Below are 13122 nucleotides of genomic sequence, written 5' to 3'. Positions count from 1 at the left end.
CAATTAGATAAATGTTTTATTGAAAAGCATGAACAAGATGAATTATGTTCAATCACAAACAATAAATATGATCTCCCAGGAAGCCGATGCAAAGAAGCTGAAGAGCAGTGAACATGTAGTTTAATCAGTAAGGCGTACTGTAGTCTTTCTCCAGATCGAGAAGTTTAACAACTGAAGCACACGGCTGTCAGTGGTGCTGAGATCCACAACTTGCATAAATGACAGTGATATCATAACTGTGTACAGTGTAACTTTTTTTAATCTACTTCAGAGAGTGGGATTCTCTGCCGTGGCTCTTCCCAGGGTTAATTTTCCTTTTCCTTCCAACATGGAGCCTTTTTTAAGTTGTTCGATATGATGCTTGACTGTAGGAAAGCAGCAAAATTAAATTACAGAGAAAGCTGGATGTGGGAATGATGCATGTGAAGGATCATTACTCTTAACAGGATATGGCCTTATAATGCTGATATTCTATTAGCACCAGAAATTAGTGACTGTGAACGGAAACCTCCTACAAAGATCAACAGGAGCCACAATATTAAGCAAAGTGACATTAAATGGAGATACTTGGAATATTTGGAATCAAGAGAAGCACCTCAGTCATTTTCTTAGGGATTAACATATGGCCAGTCATTGGCCTGGGAAAATATTGTACATGACAATATGGAGTCCTTGAAAAACAATCAATGTCAAAATACATTTTAATTAAAAGCGATTAATTTCTCTGCTCTTTTGATAAGGTTTTTTGTAACTTTAAAAACTTTTGTCATTATTTTCTGTTAAAACCTCAAACACCCCAGACAAATTTACATCGCAGTATATAATGCATTTAATGTTTATTTTGTTTTATATTTGTATATATAAAATATATATGTGTATATGTGTATATGTAAAATAAAATTGAAACAGCCTTAGAAATTAAAAAAATAACGTTTTATTACTGTTTGTTTGGAGTGGTGTGAATTCACGTATGGATGTACTGACAACAAAAATAAAAGTAAATAATTTAATTAAAAACTTAGCACTTATTAAAATCCCTCACTAAATATCCATCCAGACTTTTAAACCCAGTTGCGCTCCGATTGGACCATGGGCAGTCACGTGGTGCAGTGCAGTCAGTCGCTGTGCCTGGAGCCAGCGCTGAGTGGAGCCTGTCTGCCAACAGCTTCAGCAGCGGCTCTATCTGGACCTTACTACACTCACTGACAATTAAAGGAGGCCCGTTTTTCTTCCATTTTCAAGGAATACTCTTCACCATGGGCGACAAAAAGAGCCCTACCAGGTAATGCGACCATACGCTGTCGCCTTGGACCCGTTTTAATGCGTTTTGAGGCTCGATATATTCGGATAATCGTTCGCCTCTTTCTCTCCTCACACAGGGATCGCTTCTCCCCCTTTTCACTTCAGCTAGCTAGAATAGTGCAGTCACTATGGCGGCTTCTCGCTCCCTTTACGAACCCAGTGACTTAAACAGACAAAGGGATTTTTTTCAGAGAAGACGACTGGCACTCAACGGTACGCTATACCGTCTCCACCCACGCTCTCGACGAAGTCTTTCTGGGGGTCGATGTCGAAATTGACACGGTTTCGTGTTGCTTTTGATAGCCGACAGGGCTAAGCCTTGATGCCGAAATTTTTAGCAATGCCCGTCTGCCTGTCTGTATGTTAGCCTAGCTGGCGATACAGTCGGACCGTGAGGACATTCGTCACTCGCGGAGGTGCTGTTGGAGGTAGTGTGGGTTTGGGGACTTAAACGCCAATGGGGCTCTACCAACCGGGACTCGAACCTAAACGATAATATTAATGACAGCACGCCATGCTCCGCGTCCTGCCAAAGTATCACATATTTTACAACAACAGGTTACGTTCACCGCAAGCCTTTGCTGTTTTATTTATTCTATTTCGTGATAATTTTTTTTGTAGGGCATCTCTGGAATTAACTGAATCTTAACCGTTTTGTGTCATTTTCAAAAGGCCAAAAAGACAAGCCAAACAGAACGCAGACGACGGCTACTGGGACTGTAGCGTGTGCACCTTCAGAAACACCGCCGAGGCTTTTAAATGCAGCATCTGCGACGTGAGGAAGGGCACTTCCACAAGGTAACGTAGAGCTCTCTCCCTCTCTCTTGCTCTCTCTTTCTCTCCCTCTCTCACTCTGTATGTCTTTTTTAACTCTCCGTCTCTCCCTCTCTCTTCAGTCTCAGCCTCTCGTTTCCCTTCATTCCTTTCTACACTCTCTGGCTGCTGCAGCAGTGTATCATTGCATCGCAATTTATGGGAATGGCAACTTTGATCGACAGCTTGTGTTTTGCCAGATGGACTTGTTAATGACCTACCATCATAGAAACTGACGTCTGTCATCACGCTTTCCCGTCTGGATTATTCTCCACTTTTGTCATTGCGAGTATGATATTGGACAGTGCTGTTGCTTCCCTTGCGCCTTGGTAGAGGGTCGGAGAGAGATGCTATGAGGCACAGAAGGGTAGACCATATACTACATGGTGGTCTTGACGCTTCTGTGCACCATCGGAGCAATCACAAAAAAACCTGCTGTTGCAGTGTTTTCCATGGAGTGAACTGAGGTGACTGCATGTGTTGGCATTTATGCTGCCTGTAGGCTTGCAGAGTAAGTTTTAATTATTGTCACTGTGACAAGTAATGTTGCTCCTAAAGTAGCTATAAAATAAAGGGGAAATCTTGTCATCTTTCTGGATAGGATAAGTCGAACTGCAGCCACCAATTCCAGATGTTTCTTCTTTCCAGCGGTGATTAGAGTTGATATAGTGTTCCTACCCAGTGTTCCAAAAACCCATTTGTCTCATTTTTTATGATTAATTGTTTTCAAAACTTGCTTTGCCCCAAAGCTGAATTGTTCTCTATTAAGAATACTAAGTCTGGTTTGCTTTCCAAAGTCTAAAAAAAATAAGCATTACATTATCTATACATAATGTGCTTACGGCATTTCCCTTTAACTCACCTCAGAATATGGTTTATGGGAAATTGCGAACCAGTGTGTGTGTAATGTGTAAATCTTGATATGATTCTTTTTCTGTTTGGTGTGTGTGTCAATGCTGCCTTATGTTACAGGGACAGTTTCTGATGACTGAATGTGTGTGTGTGTGTGTGTGTGTGTGTGTGTGTGTGTTAAGGGGTGAATATGTTTTTTTGCAATTGTCATCAGCTGCGCATGACGGCATGCAGAGACAGATGAGTCAGTTGCAGGTTTGTTGATAGGTTCCCTGTACTCTAACCTTTCCGGCTGGGGTTTTGTGATGAGTTTCTCGCCTGACACCCCTGACAACAAGCAAATGGGACGGAAAATACAAGTTAAGTTTCACTGTTATCCCACCTCCTCTACTTTGAGTTTTTTCCCCCACAGTTTGTAGCTCAACACCCAGCTGATGCGAAAGCAGGAAGCGGAGATGAGCGTGGTGTAGCCACCCTGCCACTGTGTTTTGGCAACAGCCCAGCTTCCTTTGTTTAGTAAATGAAAGCACATGACATTACTGGAGTATTTCCTACATGTTGCCGTTTGATCTGAATAGTTAACCTTTGATTAATGCAGTTGTATATTGGTGGGGCTGCCTCTTATTGTAATAGGCACTAATTAACTGTCCTTTTCTCACTGTAATGTGTTTCACAGAGCATGGGACAAAGCAATGTGCTCTTAGCCAAATTATTCTCATTCTAGGCCACATGTGGTGTGTTGTCTTCTTCATCTTCTTCCCTTTTATGATGTCTTTTGAAAGGTCTCTAATGAATAAGAGTTTCTTATTTGCTAATCAAAGCTGCCACGTCTTTTTTATTCCATCCCTAATGTTATGATCGGGGTTTCCTGCAAGTGAAAAACTTGTATTGATTTGTGCAGTGATTTTAGTTGTCAGACTTATGTTTTACAGGAAATGATTGTTTTGAGGTGGTAATATGTCCCTAATAAGTTCCTTCCCCCAGTTCCTCCCTCAGTTGCTAAAAGTGTCTGATTTCTCCTGGGTCCCAGGACGATGGTCAGGCACTATTGGTGGTCGTAGCGGGACGATGGTCAGGCACTATTGGTGGTCATAGTTTGTCGTGAAGCGATTGTTAGAAATGTCAGTGCAGCCAAAGTTTTTCTAATGTTGTAGTTACAAGTTTTTGGTCACAGGTAATGTGTAACATAAATAGTTCCAAAACATGTGGTTGCCAGTTGATCAATGTGGGTCATGCATGTTGTGAGGTAAATGTGAATGTATGAAAAATCACAAATGATTTTGGTGTAAAAGATACTGTTTTTTTCCTCTCCCTCTCTCTTTCCCGCTGGCAGACTAGTGCTGCAAATTGCATCCAGCAGAAAATCTGGTTAGCAGCCAGCAGACTCTTGTGCAGGTTTTTCATCTGGGGCTGCAGTTTGTAAAATAAAACATCAGATGAATGTTTCCATCCCCTCAAGCTTGGTGCATCAATCATTCCCACTCTGCTTATAGTCATTTTTGCTTTATTTGCCAGACATTAACATGCATCTTGTTGCACTGTCCACAGGGTGATGGACACATGATACATAGATTTAGAAGTGTGTGAAATGCCACTCTGTTTGCAAATCATTCGATTTAACAAAAATGTTAAAAAGCAGAAAAAAAACACAGCTCTACATCACAGGTCTGCACATCTTTTTGAACATACTGTGATTTTATTATAGTCATAATTTGATTTGTATTCAGCATCAGAAGTACACATCCTTTTAGTTAAGATACTTGTTATTTGTTAAAACACATTTTCAACGTAAGCACATAGAGCAGCAAAGTGGAAATGTTAAAATGCTTATGTTACTTTGCAGATGATTGTTCTCATTGGAGGCTTTAACACACTATGTCCTGTGGTGGTGGAATCTTGGGTTAGCCATATCAATGTGTCACTAGGGGCAAATATGTGTGCAAACAATGTTGTGGTGTCAGCATGCAGAGAAAGATCCTATCATGTAGCTGAGAGGAGCCGAATCAACCTGTTGACGCAGTCAAAATACCAATCGGCTAAATCTAGCTTGTCCATCTCTGACTATTAAACAAGAAAGCGCTTTGCTTTTTGCACCTGACCTTACTGCTAATCTGACAGTTTTCAGTTGTCATTCTCTGTTTGCTTCTGAGGTAATTAAAGAAAATCTTGCATTTGAATTTCCCAGCGAGAGGCATGTTATTGTATTTGAATGTTTCTGGCATCTGAACCTGATCTCTGTGAACGTGACACGGTCTTGCCGTACATTAGTTTGCTTTGAGCTGGTGTTTGGTATGCACCTCTGGCAGCCCTGGGGCCTAGGGAGAAACCATTAGGAACCCTCTAAAGTTGATTGATGACAGGCAACACAGGAAGTCCTGAGGTACCTGAGTCTTTGACTGATGTGCTGTTATCTGTTCGCTGTTGCTCTGCTTTTTTTTCTGCCACTACAAAATGCTTCTATTCATTAAAAAAAGAATAAAAAACAAAACAAACACTGAAGTCACAGTGTCATTACTTTAATAAATAATATGACCTAAACCAAATTTGAAGCTACAACATATCTATTATAACACCTGAAGAATCAAAGTTTATTTTTCATAAAGTGCTTGAAAAAAATGTTTTAATTTTCTCTCTTCTGAGTTCTAAGAAATAAAAGTATGTGTCAAATCTTTATTTTTGATAGTCTGCACCCTTAAGTTAAGAATGAGAACAAAGTCAGAAACCTCCAAGGAATTAAGTTACTCCTAACTTACGTCCTTGGAGTAAGTTATTGCTTGTTCCTAGGCAGATAATCCACAGATTTCTTTATGCTGCATCTGCCAACCTAGACCCAACCCACCCATGTGGCTTGAATATTTGATCAACATTTGCTGAAATGCTTGATTCTATGACATACAGGCACAGAAGAAATCAAATCTTTAAAGGTGTGCCTGTTAGTAACAATTACGTACTGTATAGGGGACGCATTGGAACCCTTAAAGTTAAAGAGCAGTGAAACATGTTTAATGCTGTCCTGGCAGCACTGATAAAGCATAACCACTTTCCTTTGATTGATTCAGCTGCAGCAAATGGTGCATCTGACAGCTCTTAAATAGACCTTTAAAAGTTAAAGGGAACAGCGTAGGCTTGGGAGTTACAAGGTTAAGAAAAAGGGTAGATGTGTGACTTTTTGATAAAAGCAGTGTTGGGAGATATGTAACTTTCAGAACCAATAAATAAACAGAATTATGAGCTCTTAACCCTTGGTGTTACAGAGGCAGTAAAAATGTATGTTCACTTTTCTTGGCATTTCAGGCACTCTCTCTCTCTCTCTCTCTCTCTCTCTCTCTGCAAGTGTATAGTGGGACGATTATTAGAGGATGATTACAGCGCGTGTTTGTGTGTGTCTCGATGTATGTGCTCATGCTTCTGTCTTTTACAATGATGGAATAGAGTCATTATAATCCCTGGATTATCCCTCTGTCACATTAAAGCAAATTGTCTTGGATAATGGAATTACATAAGAGAGACATGCTAGTGCTTAATTTATATCTAACTGCCCCTAACCATTTGTTGTTTAAGTTGTTATAAAGTAATGGGGTGTGAGTGTTTAAAAAAATACTATTTATAATTTGTCACTCTTACAACAGGGTGTTTAGAAAGATGTTGCGTTGGAGCTCAGGCCTTTTTTGCCGAATAAGTGTATAAGTATGACAGGGAAGTGCTTTGGAAAACTACAAAGGCATATGAGGACAAGGAAAAAAAAGAGGAATGAAGCACAGCATCGCAGCTAGCTGGGAGAGGACAGAATGAGAAACAGAGTGGTGAGAGGACAGAAGGAGTGAAGCCAGTGAAGAGTGTGGACGTTTCTCCCAGTGTGTATGTTAAAATAAGGGGGGTATGAATTGCTGCAAGGGGGATGTGCTCACTCAGCCAAGTGTCTCCAGGGGCTGAAGCAGACCGAAGCACATCATTACCCAGAGAGGGGGTTGACTGGGCCGCCTCGTCTGTTTTTACTAGTGCTACCCTCCATCCACGAGGAAAGAAAAGTGGCATTTGACAAGTCCTTTGAGATTATGAGAGAAATTTCACTTTATTTGATCCCTTTAAACACTTTAAACTGTCTTCAATTCAGTGTTCTTTCAAACTCGGGATCAAATGAATGCTGTTTTTTAACGCTGCTTGAAGAGTAACTAGAAGGTTGTCAAGCTGCAAAACTGCATGGACAGCCAACTGGACAGTATGTTTTGTAAACTGGGTTTTTTGGGCTCTAATATGAAAGCTTACTCAAGTCAGTTGTTCATGTAATTCAAGGAAGGAGTTTATACATATGTTACTTATGCTTTAGGTATTTGTGTGGCTTGTTTGATTTAATCCAACAGCTCTGTACAGCTGTTGAACATTTTTCAGAAATTCCCCTCCAAAAAAAGAGGCAGCAGGACAGGTGATAGATAACTAATGCACAGTGGGGGCAGGGTTCTGCAGAGAAGGTGAAGGTGGAGCAACTCAAAGCCTGTTGGATTTACAAAAGGTGTCGGATGGAGGGAGAATTGGGAAAGACGAATGCCCAGACAGAAAGTGAAAGTTAAAACAGGCAGGTGACAGGGACACTCTAGAACCTGACTATGAGTGAAATGCCTATCAACAGCACACTGTGCTGCTGATGAAATATCAGTATATATTAAGAATGTTTGTAGCCTGAAGGGTCAGTATTGAGTTTGCTCCTAAGCAGACACAACTTTCAAAGGTATTCCATTTTTATGTTGTTGTTTTATTTTTTTTCTCACTGTGTCTTATTCAGGAGCAGGAAACAGAGATGCGCTGTGCACCGTTGCTCCTCGCAGTAAAAGCATTTTGCAGTATGAAGGATTTACAGTTATTGCCGTGTAACTAGTCATCTCCAGGAGATTTCCTTGGATTTGTTTGCCCTGCCTTAGCAGTATTATGAGATAACAGTATTTGTACATGTTGGCTACATGTACGCAATGTACGTCTTCTCCAAGTTATTGGGGAAACTCTTCAAACTAAATACAGGGCAGAACAATATCAGATCCCAGGTTTTGCTTTTTTTTTTCTTTTCAAACCTTTGTGGCTACATCCATATAACTGCAGAGATACTTCTACATGTCACTGTTGCTGAAAAGCGGCTGAAAAAGTGGGCCATATTCAGAAAACAACTGTGCTGTCGGCTCAAATGGTCACCACTTGAGACAATCTGGTCTTGTACTCCAATCAGGCTTTTTCCTGAGAATTGACTTGAATCAATCTTTGAAGTTTGAACGAAGGTGCCAACCTCATATAAACACATTTGCTTCTTACTACTATGCATGAATCTCATATTACTTGGAGCTGAAGTGTTTAAGATTGAGCAGTGATATTGTGTACTGTGTGTAAAAATGCCTTATCTCACTTTACTGTCCAATAACTCAAGAGAAACTTTGGAGTCTTCAGTTGTAATTAGTAAAACATGAAAATGACAGTTTGTTAATTGTTCCGTTACATCTGTCATCTCCATCAGCTGCACTCCTGATGTAAATCTTAAAATGATGGTTCTGTCTAATTTGTCTAAAATGTCTAATTTATCATTTCGATTGCTTGCAAACATTTAACCTCTGCTGGTCAAAAACATTGATCATGTTTTGAAATGTGATTTGCATAAAATCTGAGAGCAAACGGCACGTCCAGGCCGTAGGACAGAGAGCCACGTTTATGTCTGGCAGGTGCTGGAGCTGTGGGGAGAGCTCTTAAACAGCTCGTTGTCAGGTGCCAATTTTTTCTAGCAGAAACCCTCTAATTCATGTCACCAAAGCCTATCTATTTTAAATGTCTGCTGCTGTGTCACTTTTCGGCAATGTCCACACAGGAACGCTTGTTACTGTTACTGCGCAGCTCCGTGATCATTGTTTCACACTGACTGACACTAACTGATGTGACTTTCAAACACTGAAGGCGACACGTTTATTTTGTTCTTTATAGAAATACCGAAAAATGAAGCTGGGCTTAAAATGTAGTCAATATCACAAAACGGTTAATTGTATGGGCTTTGTTCTGGAGCCAATAAATCTAAGGTTTTGAGCTTTGTTTGTTTGATCTAATAATTGTTTGAATTAAAAACTTTTTTGTGAGGAAAAACAGCCAATCGCTTGCTAATTTTAGATGCCTTTCATGTTATATAACACACTGAGTTATTCAAAAATGCAAAATTGTGATTTATCCGATTACTTGATTAATCGATGAAAGAATTCAAAAAGTATTCTGTAGTTGCAGCCCTAACGTTAATGTCACATTTTAACTTTTTAATTATTTTTTAAACAGCACTGGAGATCCTGAATTTGCCGAATTATCCAGGTAAATTTGGATATGCCTGAATAATGTGGTTGATGAAATAATATCCAATAAAGAAATAGAAGTATGGTGTGGCTGTAGCTACATCTTGCTTTGACCGATACAGAGACACCTATAGAAAGAGGGGTGGAAATGTCATAGGTGATCTACTTAAGGTGTTTATGTGACAATAGTGCAAGAGTAGGCGTGCGTGTGTGAGAGAGAGAGTGCAAGAGAGGGATAGAGAGAGAAAACTTTGAAGTGCTCAAAATCCTGACTGAAAGGGCAGATGTGTAATGCCTCTGGTGGGCAATAGGAATGATTTGAGAAGCGCTGTAGCCCCAGGCTACACTTCAGGTGTTATCCTCATTCCAACACAGATTGTTTTTACCTACGGATGGCTGGAGGTGACAACACCATCTCATTGTCTTCGGGCACAGACTATTTAAGCCTTCCCCATGTGGAATACTAGAAAACCTGAATACTACAGTCATGTAACAGTCTGCGTTAATGGCAGATTTTGCACACTACGTTTGTGTTGCTGCTTCATTGTATACTGATAGGGATTCACTGCAGCTCCCGGCTTCTTTATCTGGGGTCCCATAGCTGCTTTAAATTGAAAATATAATTAATTAGATATCAATTGCAATGTGCATTAATACTCCTCAGCAGATCAGAGTCATTTATTCACAGTCACCTCCAAAAGTACTGGAACAGGAAGACAAATTCATTTGTTTTTGTTGTTCACTAAAGACATTTGGGTTTAAGATTAAAAGATGAGTAGGAGATGAAAAAAGTGTTATTTTGATTAGTCAATAAATGAAAAAATGTAATCAAAAGAATAGAAAATAATAGGCAACACATTTCTATCACACTGCTTAAGAGTCACTGATAAAAAAATCACTGACATCTGTCAATATAAAAATACATACAAAAAGAAAAGATGATAAATTGAACCATTTGAAACATCATTTCTGCTCCATCATTAGCTTGAGATTTGTTAACATCACGTAGAGCTCTCTCACTCTTAGTTGCACACTGATGTATATTTGGTGAGTGTGGGGTCTTTACACTGACTGAAGCCAAAGCTGTACAGGACTTCTCCTGAAAGTATTTACAGTTAGTCTGGAAAGATTGGCTGGCTGTCAACAGTACTACACTAGAGCATACATGTACCCTTAAAAATGCCTGCAGGTTGGTCAACAACTGTGTAGCAGCGCAGACGCACTTTTCAAACCCCACGCTGGTTGAGGAGAGGGACGGACACGCATATCACATGTTTCAACATGATAATCAAAGCTTCCACGTGTTCACATAGATCAGCAGTTGTATAGTTGACAGCCCGTCTAGTGAGGGGTGTTGAAACTTTCTCACTTTTTGGATTCGGGTGTCGTACTCCAGCAGGGTGAAGCCGGGTCACTGCTGTCTCCATGTGAGTAGGGGATTCATGTTTCTCAACAACGTTTTGTTTCACTGAGCACAAGGATCCCACGTTAATGCTAATGTAATTGTGTACAAAGTTTAAATGAGAGCGTGGGCGATGTCAAACAGCCTCTTCAGTTAGCTCCCCAGGGTTGAGGGAGATCATTTTTGTTGTGCTGTCTCACTCTTCCTATGTCTGTTCTCTTTGCTCAGCTGTTTTCGAGTGCATCGGCTCAATATAGCAAGACATAATTGCATGTCCTCCGCCCGACACTCCATATAAGAGTACTTTGTAAATGAGTTCTTCCCAGTGCATTTCTCCTTCCCTATCACTCTTGGCCTCTCTATCACCCAGCATCTCACTGATGTTTTAGTTCCATTGTTTCAAGTTTTTGTGGGGACACAATGAATCCATTATTTGAGCCTTTTTCTTGGTGTGCCATCTATCAGCTGCTCTTTTCCGATAAGAGGTCTAAATTTAGTGGGTTTCAGGCTGAGTGGAGTCTAAATATGGGTGTCAATCTAACTGAATTGGGAGCTCGAACACAATGATAGTTATTTCTTGGCTTCCTGTGGAGCGAGTCTCCCCAGCCTCCCCCCTTCAGACAGGAGGTGAAATTGAGGGTCAATCATAGGAGGAGCTGTCAATCACTGGCCTATTGTTGTGCACAGAGGAGGTAATATGCTGTAAGCCTTCACAGTGGGAAATGCTCCAGCAGCAGGCTTAATACACTTGACATACACACATGCTCCCACTAATTCCACAGGAATGTATTGGGCAGTTGGACTAGGATTTTTTTTTTAACACAACTTATTTCTTGTTTCAGCAACTGAAATTGATTTTGATTTTAGCTCTTGCAAAAAAAAAAAAAAAGATTAGTTTCCATTAATGTATTTTTTGTGCTAAAAGGAGATTGATATGTTAAATAAAACTGTACTGCCGAACTATAATTGTGAACAGATTGGGATTTGATCATTTTAAATTTTAGGGTTCTTAAACCCACTGGCTTCTTACGTCATTTTAAACCACAGCATCTGTCACATCTAATTGAGAATTTGACTTTAGAACATTTTTACGACTCGAACCAAATCAATTCAGTTGTAAATTATTTTTTAAACATGACTTTAATTAACCACAGTAGTGTCATCCAGGCATGATAATGAGCCTGAGAGCTGCACAGTGTCATGTGATATGTGGTCAGTACATAAATAATGTGTGCGTGTAGCCTCAATCATGCCAGCAGTTTCTCATGGCTGAGTGACTGCTGGCGCTGAATCACTGCAGCAGCCGCTGCTGCTACTGCTGCTAAAACAAACATCAGTGTCTGACCAGCAACTCAACTGGATCGCTGGGAATAGAAACATAGATTTGTTTGAATTCTTTTTATTTATTTATTTATTTTTGTTTACTCCTCCTTTTCAAATGGCTCTTACAACGGGAAGCAGTTTTCTTTTACTCTTGACAGTGCTTTGTGAGATGTTTTTGGTTTTTTTTTTTTTTTTTTTTTTTACTACTGCATCATGCCAGCAATCCACCACCAGATGTTAAATGTGGATCAAGACAAGGAATGTAACTCTGGGAAACTTCTGAATATTCCATTGGGTGGACTGGAATGTCAACAGAGTTCTAAAGAAGAGGCTCTCAAATACATGGGTCTAAGTAGGATTTTTGTAGTAATACCATTGATTTCATTGTTACTGATATATTCTGACCTGTTTATTATAGACGGACAGCAAATTAGCTTTTTTTTTTTTCAGAAAAAAGTCATTATGTAGTCATTTTTAGTCGTGGGTTATATTCTTCAACAAAAATGTAAGTTTTGTAAGACACTTTGATATTCATATATAGACAGAAAGGCAAACTTTGATATTCATATATAGACAGAAAGACTGAGAGAATGGGTTAATGTTTCAACAAATCAGAAACTGACATCCATCAAACACTCTTTGTGAGAGGGAAAGTAAGACTGAAGACACACAAAACATTCTGGGAAGTTTCTTGATGTGGTTCAGATGATAACAGGTGGAGAGATTGGGTATTATACATGCATGGAGAGGTGCAAGAGACTTTCCTGTCTATTTAAACGTTCCTCAGTGAGAGACGGTAAAGAATTAAGGCCTGTCATGAGCCACAGGTAATAATATGGTAAAATGAGTAGGGGTGTCAAGGAAAATGTCCTCGCAGGTCATGGGAAGAAACCACGGCTGAATGTAGCAGTGCATTAGAAATGTGATTTGTAGATTTAGACCCTATTTATGTTTCACGTGTGTACTTTGAATAATTTGACATTGTAAAATATGATACTGACACTTGTGATCGTGTATACCGAAGAGAAGTATCAATTATCAATTTAAAGGGAAGAGGCAACTGTAACGTGTGAGACTGAGACGAAGCTTTTCACTCCTATATCCCCGTCCTAATTTCCACTT

General features: G+C 39.8%; 1 protein-coding gene across 1 annotated transcript in view; it reads left to right on the top strand.

Moving 5' to 3' along the window:
- Positions 1–1082: 1082 nt before the first annotated feature.
- Positions 1083–13122, top strand: part of rybpb (RING1 and YY1 binding protein b) — a 19129-nt gene continuing 7089 nt past the window's right edge. Inside the window, exons 1-2 of the mRNA XM_008320445.2 lie at positions 1083–1282; positions 1975–2100. Of these exons, the coding sequence (XP_008318667.1) occupies positions 1257–1282; positions 1975–2100 (152 nt within the window). The 5' untranslated portion in view covers positions 1083–1256. The remainder of the gene's footprint in view (positions 1283–1974; positions 2101–13122) is intronic.

Source organism: Cynoglossus semilaevis, chromosome 11, assembly GCF_000523025.1.
Source record: "Cynoglossus semilaevis isolate Cse_v1.0 chromosome 11, Cse_v1.0, whole genome shotgun sequence".
Classification (NCBI taxonomy): Eukaryota; Metazoa; Chordata; class Actinopteri; order Pleuronectiformes; family Cynoglossidae; genus Cynoglossus; species Cynoglossus semilaevis.
Note: the sequence above shows the minus strand (reverse complement) of the source record. Positions and strands in the feature narration are given on the sequence as shown.